The sequence below is a fragment of the Gigantopelta aegis genome, chromosome 10, assembly GCF_016097555.1.
Source record: "Gigantopelta aegis isolate Gae_Host chromosome 10, Gae_host_genome, whole genome shotgun sequence".
Classification (NCBI taxonomy): Eukaryota; Metazoa; Mollusca; class Gastropoda; order Neomphalida; family Peltospiridae; genus Gigantopelta; species Gigantopelta aegis.
In genome coordinates this window covers 36,325,988-36,340,356 of record NC_054708.1, presented here as the reverse complement: position 1 = coordinate 36,340,356, position 14,369 = coordinate 36,325,988, and the positions used below count along the sequence as shown (strand labels likewise).

Genomic DNA, 14,369 nt, shown 5'->3' with positions numbered 1-14,369 from the left:
ACGGAGGGATGTATCATGTTGACGTTTATATTATATCAGTAGATATAGCAGAAATGAATTATAATTTCGCCATTTAATATGTTTAAAATATAATCTGTAAACGTAGAAACTTTAAACTAATAATGAATGTATATAACTGATAAACAATATATGCATTCCTCGACAATGTACCCACTTATTGGAAATGAACTCAACCACGTGGCCTAGATTTACAACATTAACTGGTACGACAAAACACGACTAATAAAATTTAAAACTTGTCGCTAGTAATCAAACATTTAGTATCAATAATGCAACATGTCTTAAACAGTATTTCATTTTATTTAATTGCATTTTCTAACTTTAAGACAAGCACCTGGCAGTACCTACACTACTGAATAGTAGACTGGCCTCACGGACATGCAAATAGTGCTTATTCACACCACAAGGCGAATCAACAGAACAAAACTGGTTGAAGAAATGTTTGGTTCTAAAAATCAAATGTGTCGTTTTTATTTTGTTTGTGAATCAAGGGAGGTTACTAATCACATACATTTCAGTAATCTGGAAATTCGTTAATCCGGACGGTTTTTTTAATAACCATACTGTCCGGACTAACGAGGTTCCACTGTATTACTATTTTCTGATGCTTTGTTAGGAACCCAAATTCAAATCTGACATACAAGTTTTTTTTAACTCACACAATCAGTTACTCGGTGGAAGTTAATTGTTAGTGTAATGGGATAGTTTAGGTAACTGACTTGTCATTTTGTAGAAACTACACTGGAATGTAAACATGACATTTTGCATCTGTGATAGCAAAGTTGATATATAACAAATATAAACAGTTATGCAAAATAAACCCAAGATTCGTGTCTTCCACAAATTCACATAAAACAACAACTCAAAAAATGACAATGTTTAATTCTAATCTTACATTTTTTCCATTATGGAGTAGGAAGCAGCAAAGCCTTTCCCTGAATTATTTCTGTCTGTAATAAATACTATTTTCACAAATGGACTTGATGACTCCCATATTACACTTTCTCTTTCTCCACAGAAGACAGCACTACCTCCAGCCTCCAAATCATACAACTGAAAATAAATATACTCTTTTAAGAGTTTCACAGTACACATCACTACCACTTGATCATACAACTGAAAATAAATATACTCAGGTAGGAGTGTTCACAATACACATCACTACCACTTGATCATACAACTGAAAATAAATATACTCCGGTAGGAGTGTTCACAATACACATCACTACCACTTGATCATACAACTGAAAATAAATATACTCAGGTAGGAGTGTTCACAATACACAGCACTACGACTTGCAGGGCTCACGCGACAGGGCGAAGTGAGCCCAAACTTCGCTCTCAGTGCAAGTCACCGTAAGGCGAAGTCTGTGTCGCCTTTTAAAAAATAGCCATCACTTGCAATGTACACATCATGAATGAATGGTGACAACTTGAGGAACACCTACAATGTATTCATAGATAATAATTAAGTGTGAAGTGTCTGAGAGTTTGAAAAAATCATGCGATAGGCTCACAGATACTGGTAGACTGTCTAGCTCAGACAACACCCGTGTCTGGCACTAATAGATGGCCTAAACGTGCTTCTGACTGTTGAAGCGTATTGTCAGGCGAATGTGCTGAAAATTGTACAAGGGTGGGGATCTAGACAATGGTGAATTATTTTTTAGGGAGTTTGGGTCATGCTCCACTGGAAAATACACTGAAAAAAAATATTCATTTGGAGCAGCAGACGTCAACGTAAAAAAAAAATGCAGGGAGTAATTGACTAGTTTTACGTACACTTTGTCATAATGAATAAATTCAACATACAAAATAAATGTCGAAATTATAAAATAATACAAGCAAACCTGTCCTAGTGGAGTTTTAATGTATATGCACTCATAATAAAAGGTAACCTGTCCTACACACCCAGCGGCCACCTAAACTGGATCTCCAAGTCGCTAATGTGCCTGTGTTAAGAGACCACGGTAAATTCTATAAAAAAAATGTTTTATGTTAAACAACAAGGAGCAGCAGATAAGCAATTTTCACACCTTCACGGATACTAGTCTAAAAACTCCACAGTGTATCAATTAAGAAACTGACTGTGGAACACATTTAATCTAAGCTTAACCACGGTAAATTAATCTACTGATTAATACTCTTAATAGATTAATACTCTGCATGGAGTAGTTATTAAATGAAATGAGAAGACAAACTTGTAAGAGAATGAATTCTAAATGGTTAAATTAGTGCTGTTCAATTACATTTCATTATTTCTAAAGAAGGCGACATGTGGAAAGGTGATTTAATTTTTAAACTATAGAGCACATATTCATCAATTAACAGTACAGACGGTAAAAAATAAATAAATAATAATAAAAAAAAATATAAAAAAAAAATATTAAAAATACAGATTGTAAAAGTTGAACCTGTATTAAGATAAATAATTTTTGCGTATTTTATTTTTAGGATTAAAACTTCAAGTCTCCCTGCTGTTAAAAACATCGCCCTCACTAAAGCTTGAGAGAGAAGTGACTTCGCTCTATGATTTTGACCTCGCGTGAGCCCTGCACTTGATCATACAACTGAAAATAATACACTAATATATACCCTATCACAGCCTCCACTAAACATGTTTTTGTCAATAATTTTTTTTATCATATAATAATTAGCATATCCATTGTAATCAAAGTATGTGATATTTTTCAGAACACATACTTTCAGAATTTTATAACTTTGCAAATTAGATGAAAATTAATTGAGGTCTTGGACACATCCACCAGGGAATCTCAGAGAATGTGCCCAAGAGAGTCATGCTTGAACTTTTAATGAGTGTAAGCACGAGTCAAATGGTTGATTGAATGAGGTCGCGGGACTATGTTTATTGACATTTAAGCAAATGTACTACGGTGACTGACACTCCATAATTGACATGCATTCATAGTCATCAAACAAAAACATGTCAATAGCAACTTTACACTGAATGCTGGCCAGTGTTAAAAAAACCCATTAAGCACTGTTTTATTTTTATGTAAGGATATTCAAAATGATGTCATTCAAGTTTGACGTTATTTCCATTCAAAAAGACGCCACATCACATATTCTTATGTCAATTGAATATTAAGTAATGGCTGACTGGAATTAAAGTTGCATGTACAGTTTACAAAAACATGTTGTATTAAGCTTAAGATTATATGACAAAGAGATTATTACCCTTGTATGTTTTGGAAGAATTTGGCCCTCCAAAAATTGCTTTCTCATTTATTTACCAAATATTTGGGCCAAAGACTAAAATAAATGTGCCTATGATTCCCCCACGGAATAACAAGCATTTTGCCAATGCAATACACGTCCCCTACCTGACACAAATTGTTTTTGTAACTCCTACATTCAAGGGCCAAACAGCTGTGAAAAGTGGGTAAATCACCCTGAAAGTTAAACTTGATCAGTAACAGATGATAAAGCTATATACACAATTTCAGTTCAATATCTCACGGCCTTCTAAAAAGGAAGTCTGGAAAACCAATTTTCACATTGCCTACGTTCAAGGGCCATAACTCCGTCAAAAATAGGTAAATCGCCATTAAAGTCAAATTTGATCTGTAACAGTACATGATAAAGTTACACACAAAATTTCAGCTCAATAACTCAAAGCCTTCTGCAAAAAATATCTGGAAAACATATCTGGGATTGACGGACAGAAGGACGGAGATGAAACCTATAGTTCCCTCCGGTTGGACTGGTAGGGGACTAAAAATAATGTAATGTATTTTAGTGGCGGCTGGGATGTGATATAAGTGTGTTTCATCATTTGTATTCCAATGCTGAATAATGTTTTCCACTACTGTAATCTTCAAGTTTTGATCATATACAGGAACCTGCATAATTTATAGCCCTTAAAGAGATTCTGTTCAACACATGTACATTTCTACTAACATTAAAAAGGTACATATATATCACTTCAGAATGGTTATGAAAACGTCTACTAACATTAAAAAGGTACATATATCACTTCTGAATTGGTATGAAAATGTCTACTAACATTAAAAGGTACATATATCACTTCTGAATGGGTATTGAAAATGGTGGTGACAATTATTTCCCAGTGGACACCACCCCACAAGCCACTTACAGCCACAAGGTCATGTCTGCAGTCCTTGTCATTTTTTTCCAGGGACAAGTCTTCAAATCTGATCTGGATTTTCTTGCCAGGTTCACCAGTGATGTAAACCTCACAGTGTTGATTGGGACTGTAACCGTGTGGGTAACCAGGGCTGGTCACCCTCCCTGAGGTAGCCGTCAGTTGATAGCTGCAAGCTGCAAACAGAAATAACGTGTGTTATTGAAAACACATCAGATGGATTCTCTTTTTAAGGTTATACACTGTTTACTGTGGTGTTGGCTCCTCTTTAATTGATAGCTTCTTGTTAATTCAGTGATGTAAAATCAGATCTTAAAGAGCAACACCTTTGAGTTAATCCAGTATGGTGGGAGTTATATGTATATACACTCATATCCCATGGAGCATAAATTGTGTGCATTTGTGACATTGAATAGTTCAAACTTTATATAAAAAGGATGTGAAAAACAAGAGAAAAAAAAAGAAGTTTGTTTTGTTTAACAACACCACTAGAGCATATTGATTAATTAATCATTGGCTATTGGATGTCAAATACTGTAAAACGGGTATTATACGCGAATGTGTAATTTTCACGTTTTTAATTTAGCCGCAAAAAAACACTTACGCAAATAATAAAATCCATTAAAACAAAAACAAAAACCCAACAACAAACAGTTTAGCAATTTTGGCATGCTGTTCTGCACCATACAGTCTATATTCACCGTGTTTTTGTTTATGATTTGTAGAAGTGTTCAATTTATCAACGACATCATTGGCGGCCTGTGTCGATTGAACTTCTATTGTTAAACACGTTGAAGGGTCAGGTAAACCAACAGTTTCAGGTTTGTCCACGCTTTTTTTAACCACTGCAAAATTTAACCTGCCATAACGCTGTTTTTGTGAAGAATGATAAATGTAGTTGATTTTTGGAACAGACATTCTTACTGGTATTGTTAAGCTGTGAATAAACATTTAGAAATTATTATAATAGCCATTTTTAATTGGCCAATCAAAATAAAGGACACAAATGGTTTCGTAAACTTCCGGAAAAACATAACCACAAGTGACAAAAACAAGAGGTGAGGACGTTTTTAACAACCGGTGTTTAAACATTAAAACAAGATTACTATTACAAGTATATGTCTTTATTTCACACTTTCTGGAGAGTTGATTGAACCACATCCTGGATTAATTTCATTAATTTCATTAATTGTACACACAGTGTGGTCGCAGCTGGACATGTGGCTGCAGTACTTAGCAGCGGAGTCGCTCAGAAAGGGATAATATTACGCATACCTCTGTTGACCACTCTAGTGTCAATTTGATGTTATGTACCAAAGTATAGTTTTGTATGTGTTAGTAATTTAAAAAACAAACAAACAAACCAAAAAACAAACAAAACATGACACCGCGAAAATTAAAAACCGCGAACTGCCTGCATTTTTGATATCGCGAAAAATTACTGCCGCGAATAATACCCGTTTTACAGTATTTGGTAATTATCACACATAGTCATCAGAGGAAACCCGCTACATTTTCTTAATGCAGAAAGGTATCTTTTATATGCAGTTTCCCACAGACAGGAAAGCACATAACATGACCTTTGACCAGTTGTGGGGATGTGAAATAAATACAAATACCAAAATAAATGGCTAAGTAATGTAAGCAGTTATTCAAAACTACAATGGATACATACCTGGTATAGGTTGGACAGATGAAAGCATTGTGTAGTTGAAGTAAACACCATGTCCGCGCCTGGCTACATGAAGGTTCACAATCACAGTATTACTGCTCGACACAAACTCAAATGGCTGCTTGTTTGTACATAGTTTCGTCAGTCTCGTGTCACCAACCTCAGATATTGTAAATGTGTCACCTGGTACAAACAGAGAAAATAACACTATTTAAAACACACACACACACTTATGGATTAAAGGTGACATTTGGTGATACAAGATATCTTAATTTAAGATAGGTTATGGAATCCTCATTTGATGTCAGATTATTGCAGTGATAAATAAAACATTAACCTGTACCCCAGCAGGGGAGGGTTTAGGGGGTTGAACCCCCACCTTAGGGTAAACTTTCTTTTTTACAATCATGACTTGACCCCTCCCACTATAAAATTCGCTCACCAGTCTAGACACCCCCTGCTAAATGTCTGCAAATATGCCTGCCTAGATAATGGGTGTAGGCCCTATTAAAAAAGATGAAAAACATAGGCATATTGCTACATACAAGAGGAGATGGGTATTTTGTTACTCAGTCTGTTTGTACATGTACTACGCAGTCTGTTTACATGTGTTTACATGCAGTCTGTTTACCTTTGATGCACTTTAAATTCATGTTGAGAATGTGCAGCTTGATGTGTTTTCCGAGAGGAGCTACAATAACTTGTTTACACTGCGTCCCTTCCAACAGCCTCTCTATGAGATCCACGGTCCCTGTGTCGGCAGTCAGCACTGTGTTGCAGAGTCTTCTCTGTGGGCGGACAGACCCTGGGTACAGTTCAAAATAACTACTGTGACAACAATTATCGTTTCTCTATATAGGCACCACTCGATCATTTGTTGTGTTTTTACTTGTTGTAGCAGCTTAATATAGTCCGGTTTAGAAGACAGTTCCTCATAAAAAAAATAAAAAAAATTCTGATGTGCCTTATAAAATCTTTCTTTGATGATTACAAGTAGGTTGATCTCTTGGTTTGAAGTTACTTGTAATATTTAGTACTAACGGATAACTGTGCAAGTGTAGTATAACAGCAACATGAGGCTGTGCTCTAACATGAGGGTGGCTAACTGAAAATGTTCATGGTTGATCTATGTTGATTTTGTGTAAAGTAGTTGTCAAGGGAGAGTAGGGGCCTACTCCCTAAAACTAGTAGTCACATGACCTTCTCAATGCTGTATTTTTTACAATATATTCTGATATAGAAATTGTACTGAACTGCAGTCTAAATCATCCAGTTTCAAACTATGTTCTATGTGTAAAATTGTTCTACAGCATTGTCTTATTCAAAATGCTCTTTTGGACAAGAGTTAATTAATTACATTAATTTTCAATGAATATTTAATATTATTTCAATTATCAGTTAATTAAATGTGCTACTTAATTCACAACTGTTTGGTATTCCAAGACTTACTTCTGGTTCTGTGTTTGCACAAATGACAGAATTTGGCACAATGTTCTGCTGCCCATTGTTTGTATTGAGAACAAACCACGTTTCCATACTGTTTGCAGTCTGACAGTTTGTCCTTGCAGTCAACTGCTGTAACAGAAGTACATACCATTTACCAAGAGTACAGTCACACACAGGATAAAACAACAATTAACATCATCAAGCAAATATCACTAGTTTAAAAAAATTAAACATTCACAAATGAACTCAGATGGAGTGTATACCTGGATTATTTGCTATTAGCATCTTTTATTGGACACCTCAGTTTCCTTTAATTGTCTTGATTTTACTACAGACATGAAGGAAGAATTGTTTATTTTAACAATGCACTGAAAACATTATAATTAAAAACCACACAGATAATGAAAGGAAACCTGCTGCCACGTGCTACTCTTTTTTTTTTTATTAAAGCAGCAAGAGATCTTTTATATGCACTATCACATAGACAGGACAGTACATACCATGGTCTTTGTTACACCAATTGTGAAGCACAGGCTGGAACGAGAAACAGCCCAACGGGCCAACAGACAGGGATCAATCCTTAGACCGACTGCGCACCAGGAGGGCACTTTACCACTGGGCTACATCCCATCCCTAATCATACTACAGTAACTGTATATTGTCATTACATTAAGAAAAAGCAACAAAGCCGATATTTGATTACAATTACCAGAAGAGGTAGTTCTTAGTCCTGTACAAAGACCACAGAACTGTGGGCAATGCTGCTTATTCCAGCCGAGGTATTCGGGCTTTGAGCAGACATCACTTCCATAGGCTGAACACTCAACTGTGTCCTGGCAGGCTGGGCTTTCAGCGGTACTGACAGTTACAGCTGGCCGAGACGTACTCACTTTACCTGCTCATCAATCATAAAGAAATACAGACATGATATCAACATCAATTAACATACAAAATATCTAACTTTATCGCCTCATAAAGAAATACAGACTTTGTAATATCAACACCAATTAATATACAACATATCTGACTTTACTAGCTGCTTTTAAAAAAATACAGACGTGAAATCAACACCAATTAATATAACAAAATATCAAACTTTACCTGCTCATAAAAAATACAGATGGTGTGATATCAACACCAATTAACATACAAAATATCAGATTTACCTGCTCATAAAGATGTACAGACAATATGAAATTAACACCAATTAACATACAAAATATCAGACTGCTTGCTCTTAATGAAATACAGATGATGTGAAATTAACACCTAAACAGAGTAGCTTTTAATTTAATATACAAAATACCTGATTTTACCTGCTTGCAGTGAAATAAAGACAATGTGAAATCAACACCAAAATGAAGTGGTTTTTATTTTAATATATCGTAAATCTTTGATAGAATAGAAGTCTAGACTTCTTTTTTTGTTTTTGCATGCAAAATGTTCTAACACAGGCTTGTTGTACAATCATCTTCTAATGTAGGCTTCCAAATCTTTTGTTTTACATATGAAAATATTTTCCTGTTGGTCTTGCTATTAACCTGACAAAGCTAGAATAGCACAAACCTTTCTTCTAATATATGGATAATGTATCTGAAGCATCAGCTATATAATTAGTTTCATAGTATAATTATATTATATACCTCACTAGAAATGGTCGTCAAACACGAAACCCCATAAAATTGGACCTTTAGTGAACTGGAATTCTATCAAAACTAGATGTTTCTCATGGTCCTATTATTTACCAATCTTTTAACAATAAATTTACTGCTCTCAACTGGAAACATCTTTAAACTGAACACCAGATGAATAATCCAGTCCCAATGTGCTTGTTTAATGGTAAACTGCATGTACCCCAAAAATCTGGATCCATCAGAAATGAAACATTTCATTTGTAGCAGGTTTTTTTTACAATTTTGTTACCGGTTACTTTTGTCATATTAGTACTGATAAATCCTTATACCACAAAGGCTTTTGCCTCAGTAACAAAACTCTGATCCCAAAATCATTTACTTTCATGGTAATAAGATATGTTACAACTAGTAAAACACCCTGAAAACTGGATGACCCTCACTACCAGACGTTTTAGTTGGTCCCTAGGGGTCCATGCAGTTTAGAGGGGTTTCATTTTATAGGTTTCTTCCATGGTCAAAGCCACTTCTTTAAGTTTGTGACTCAGTGAAATCAAGCTGATGTATATATATCCTCACCTACAGGTCACATCTAAGATAGAATGCCATAAGTTTAAAATCCACAAAGTCATAATCAGGACATAAGATGTCAATTTTCCCTAAAACAACCTTTGTATGTGACCTACATTGCAGAAGTTGAGTATCTATTCTAAATGTTTAAATATTACAATTGTAAAATGCACCTTTAAAGAGTCATAAAGCTAAAGTAAAGTAAAATGAACATTTTGAATCAATAAGTTGTCTTACCTTGACACAAATCACAGAATTTTTGACAGTTTTTTTTGGCCCAGTCTCCATATTTTCCACACACACTCTTGCCGTAAGACTGACAGTCTGTAGACTTGTCCACACACGTGGCTTGAGCTGTGTACTCCACCCCGTGATGATCCCCACACAGACGGCAGTGCTTCTCACAGTTCACCTTTGACCAGTCAGCATACTTGGTGCAGACATCTGACCCGTACTGTGAACAGTCCTGCCTATCTTGGCACTTGTCTTCACACCAGCCACAGAAGTGAGGGCAGTTTGTCTCACTCCAGCTAACATACTTCTGACAAACATCTTTACCATAGGAAGCACAGTCTGACAAATCTTTACACGCTGAGTATGTAGATGGGCGAACTGATGTCTTAACTATAAACAAAATTTAAAATACCGGTACTTCAAATTGCATTTATATTTTAATTTGTTTACTCAGTTCCAGATACAAAGATTCATCATGGATTTTTATTTGAAATGAATTAACCTTTTCTAAACATATACCTTTAGTATTTATTCAAATTCAAAGAGCAACCATTTCACATTAATATTGGACATTTACTTTGTTTTGTTTTCCAGTAGTGCTCAACAAAAAATGTCTATTTTATTGAAAATAAAATACTCCTCCCACCAAAAAACAACTTTTCATTTCAAGTAGTGGTTTGAATTTTTGAATTTCACACAGACATGAAATAAAATAAGAATAAATTATTTGTAACTAGAATTTAGAATTCAACTTAGAATTTGAATGAACAGGCTGAATGATTTTGTAAATCTGAACAACAAAACCATTATCACTTTCAAAATTATATCAAAAGGATGTTTTCTTAAAGTTTAACAGGAAATAAGATATAACTACATGTAAGTTAAGTGAACGAACCACTGCAGTGGTCAGAACAGTATCCACAGAAGGCTGGACAGTTGGACGTGGCCCAGTCAGGATATTCTATGCAAGATGTCTTCCCATAGGCTGAACAGTCCACTGTGTTGTTGCACATATGGCAACCTGTAAGCATGAGTCAACAGATAGCATACAACACTTGCAGGTCAAAGTTGACTATAGTTAAGTGTGTATCTCACATGAAAGACTTCTTCATCTGGGTGATTTCCCATCCCAACAAGTTACGAATCATTGTCTTTCACTCTGTCTACAGAAATGTGTAGGTACCTGTTAGGGTTTTTCAAAACGGGTCAGCTAATTTGTGTACTATATATGTTGTATGTCTCACTCAGCTGATCTCATCTACTGGGAAGTTGTTAAATAATATTTAATGGGTTTTAAGGTTTCTCTCCCATACTGTATGACCACAATTTCAACGTTCAAGGTTTAACAGGTCAGTGATCACTGCTCCAAATAAAAGTTAAATGTCATTAACAGCTATTATAAGTAATGGTATACAGAGTAATTCTAAAAAATTACTGTTAAAACATTTTGACATTACTTGAAACCATTTACAGGGTTTTAAATTCAGTAATTGTAATGAAATGTCTATTATCTATTACAAAACTATACTAACTGACATCTCCTAAGCAAACTGCAACCATGCAGTGTTCTTTCTCCACTGGTTTCATCGCAGCCACACACAGACTGTCCCTGACTTTCATGTTTGAGTGCTGGTCCTGGTGACAAACTACCTTCCTTGTCCTAACACCATAGCTACAAGACTTGGAACACTGCAATATGCAACACATCTTATAGTATTTGCTTTTAGATCATGAGAAGTGAAAATAATCTCACATGGAACATACATTTGATAGTAACTGGTAACGTTTATTTTTCTCTTATGTTGCACTGTTGTCTCAAAAAACATTAAACTTTAAAGTGGATGGGAGCAACATTTTGATGAATAAACCTTCGGTATTAGTTTTATGTAAATTTTAATGATAAAAATGTCTAAAATATTAGTTCTAAGAAACACAGCTTTCCAATACAACCTACAAACACAGCTTTTACACACAGTTTACAAACAGAACTTACATACACAAATTACAAACACAACTTACAAATGCAGCTTTCACACACAGTTTACAAACAGAACTTACAAACACAAATTACAAACACAACTTACAAATGCAGCTTTCACACACAGTTTACAAACAGAACTTACAAACACAAATTACAAACACAACTTACAAATGCAGCTTTCACACACAGTTTACAAACAGAACTTACAAACACAAATTACAAACACAACTTACAAATGCAGCTTTCACACACAGTTTACAAACAGAACTTACAAACACAAATTACAAACACAGCTTACAAATGCAGCTTTCACACACAGTTTACAAACAGCTTTCAAAGACAACTTAAAACACATACATATTCAAACACACACATATAGTAGCTGACACACACAACTCCCAAAGACGACTTACTGCGGACCATGGCGAAGTGGCCCAGACTCCGGGACAAGTGTCGGTGTTGCACTGAGAGGAGACCGGTGGTTTTGGCAGGTGTGCACACTGTTTGTTATCAACCACCTGCTTGATGTTTCTGTTTTCACGGGTACAGCGCACAGTGCGTGTCATCACTCCAGTACCACACGATCTTGAACATGTTCCATAGCTTCCCACCTGCCAGCTGTAAAACACAGAGATGTTATGGTGACTAAACTAGTAAATAATGTGATCATTACATGTACTCGCAACTACATGTATCTAGAGAGTGTTTTAATCACTAAAGCTCATCTGAAGTCTCATCTGAAGTCAGATGATAGGTTTGATATGCAAGAGATTTCCTTTTTAATTGCTTAAGTCAAACTTGTTCCATATGTCTCCAGTGTGTTAACTGTGAAACCACAATCATTATTTACCACAGTAAGGGATTATAATAATTCATTTGTCTTATCTTAAAAATATCATTAGCGTATGCATTGTGTTCCAGAAGGAAGTATGTAGTATCATGTGCACGTATGGTAAATATTTATAGTGGAACTATTCTAGATGAAAGCAGTGTGATGTTTATATATGTTAGAATTTTATATGTGGTAGAAAGTTAGTCAGGGAATGTTTGATACATGTGCAGTGTTTGATGTGTGTTTGATAATAGAAAGTTAGTCAGGGAATGTTTGATAATGAAGCAGTATATGTGTGGTAGAAAGTTAGTCAGGGAATGTTTGATAATGAAGCAGTATATGTGTGGTAGAAAGTTAGTCAGGGAATGTTTGATAATGAAGCAGTATATGTGTGGTAGAAAGTTAGTCAGGGAATGTTTGATAATGAAGCACTATATGTGTGGTAAGCAGTATATGTGTGGTAGAAAGTTAGTCAGGGAATGTTTGATAATGAAGCAGTATATGTGTGGTAGAAAGTTAGTCAGGGAATGTTTGATAATGAAGCAGTATATGTGTGGTAGAAAGTTAGTCAGGGAATGTTTGATAATGAAGCAGTATATGTGTGGTAGAAAGTTAGTCAGGGAATGTTTGATAATGAAGCAGTATACATGTATGTGTGATAGAAAGTTAGTCAGGGAATGTTTGATAATGAAGCAGTATATGTGTGGTAGAAAGTTAGTCAGGGAATGTTTGATAATGAAGCAGTATATGTGTGGTAGAAAGTTAGTCAGGGAATGTTTGATAATGAAGCAGTATATGTGTGGTAGAAAGTTAGTCAGGGAATGTTTGATAATGAAGCAGTATATGTGTGGTAGAAAGTTAGTCAGGGAATGTTTGATAATGAAGCAGTATATGTGTGGTAGAAAGTTAGTCAGGGAATGTTTGATAATGAAGCAGTATATGTGTGGTAGAAAGTTAGTCAGGGAATGTTTGATAAGGAAGCAGCTAGTAAGCAGTGTATGTGTGGTAGAAAGTTAGTCAGGGAATGTTTGATAATGAAGCAGTATATGTGTGGTAGAAAGTTAGTCAGGGAATGTTTGATAATGAAGCAGTATATGTGTGGTAGAAAGTTAGTCAGGGAATGTTTGATAATGAAGCAGTATATGTGTGGTAGAAAGTTAGTCAGGGAATGTTTGATAATGAAGCAGTATATGTGTGGTAGAAAGTTAGTCAGGGAATGTTTGATAATGAAGCAGTATATGTGTGGTAGAAAGTTAGTCAGGGAATGTTTGATAATGAAGCAGTATATGTGTGGTAGAAAGTTAGTCAGGGAATGTTAGTCAGGTAGAAAGTTAGTCAGGGAATGTTTGATAATGAAGCAGTATATGTGTGGTAGAAAGTTAGTCAGGGAATGTTTGATAATGAAGCAGTATATGTGTGGTAGAAAGTTAGTCAGGGAATGTTTGATAATGAAGCAGTATATGTGTAGTAGAAAGTTAGTCAGGGAATGTTTGATAATGAAGCAGTATATGTGTGGTAGAAAGTTAGTCAGGGAATGTTTGATAATGAAGCAGTATATGTGTGGTAGAAAGTTAGTCAGGGAATGTTTGATAATGAAGCAGTATATGTGTGGTAGAAAGTTAGTCAGGGAATGTTTGATAATGAAGCAGTATATGTGTGGTAGAAAGTTAGTCAGGGAATGTTTGATAATGAAGCAGTATACATGTATGTGTGGTAGAAAGTTAGTCAGGGAATGTTTGATAATGAAGCAGTATATGTGTGGTACAAAGTTAGTCAGGGAATGTTTGATAATGAAGCAGTATATGTGTAGCAGGGAATGTTTGATAATGAAGCAGTATATGTGTGGTAGAAAGTTA

The 14,369-nt window shown here is 35.2% G+C and overlaps 1 protein-coding gene across 1 annotated transcript in view; it reads right to left on the bottom strand.

The window, feature by feature from the left end:
* Positions 1-888: 888 nt before the first annotated feature.
* Positions 889-14,369, bottom strand: part of LOC121383603 (A disintegrin and metalloproteinase with thrombospondin motifs 16-like) — a 52,524-nt gene continuing 39,043 nt past the window's right edge. The window contains exons 24-33 of the mRNA XM_041513693.1: positions 12,095-12,299; positions 11,233-11,389; positions 10,596-10,721; positions 9,704-10,090; positions 7,975-8,160; positions 7,269-7,394; positions 6,451-6,624; positions 5,823-6,002; positions 4,139-4,323; positions 889-1,074 (exon numbers count right to left, since the gene is read on the bottom strand). Of these exons, the coding sequence (XP_041369627.1) occupies positions 913-1,074; positions 4,139-4,323; positions 5,823-6,002; positions 6,451-6,624; positions 7,269-7,394; positions 7,975-8,160; positions 9,704-10,090; positions 10,596-10,721; positions 11,233-11,389; positions 12,095-12,299 (1,888 nt within the window). The 3' untranslated portion in view covers positions 889-912. The remainder of the gene's footprint in view (positions 1,075-4,138; positions 4,324-5,822; positions 6,003-6,450; positions 6,625-7,268; positions 7,395-7,974; positions 8,161-9,703; positions 10,091-10,595; positions 10,722-11,232; positions 11,390-12,094; positions 12,300-14,369) is intronic.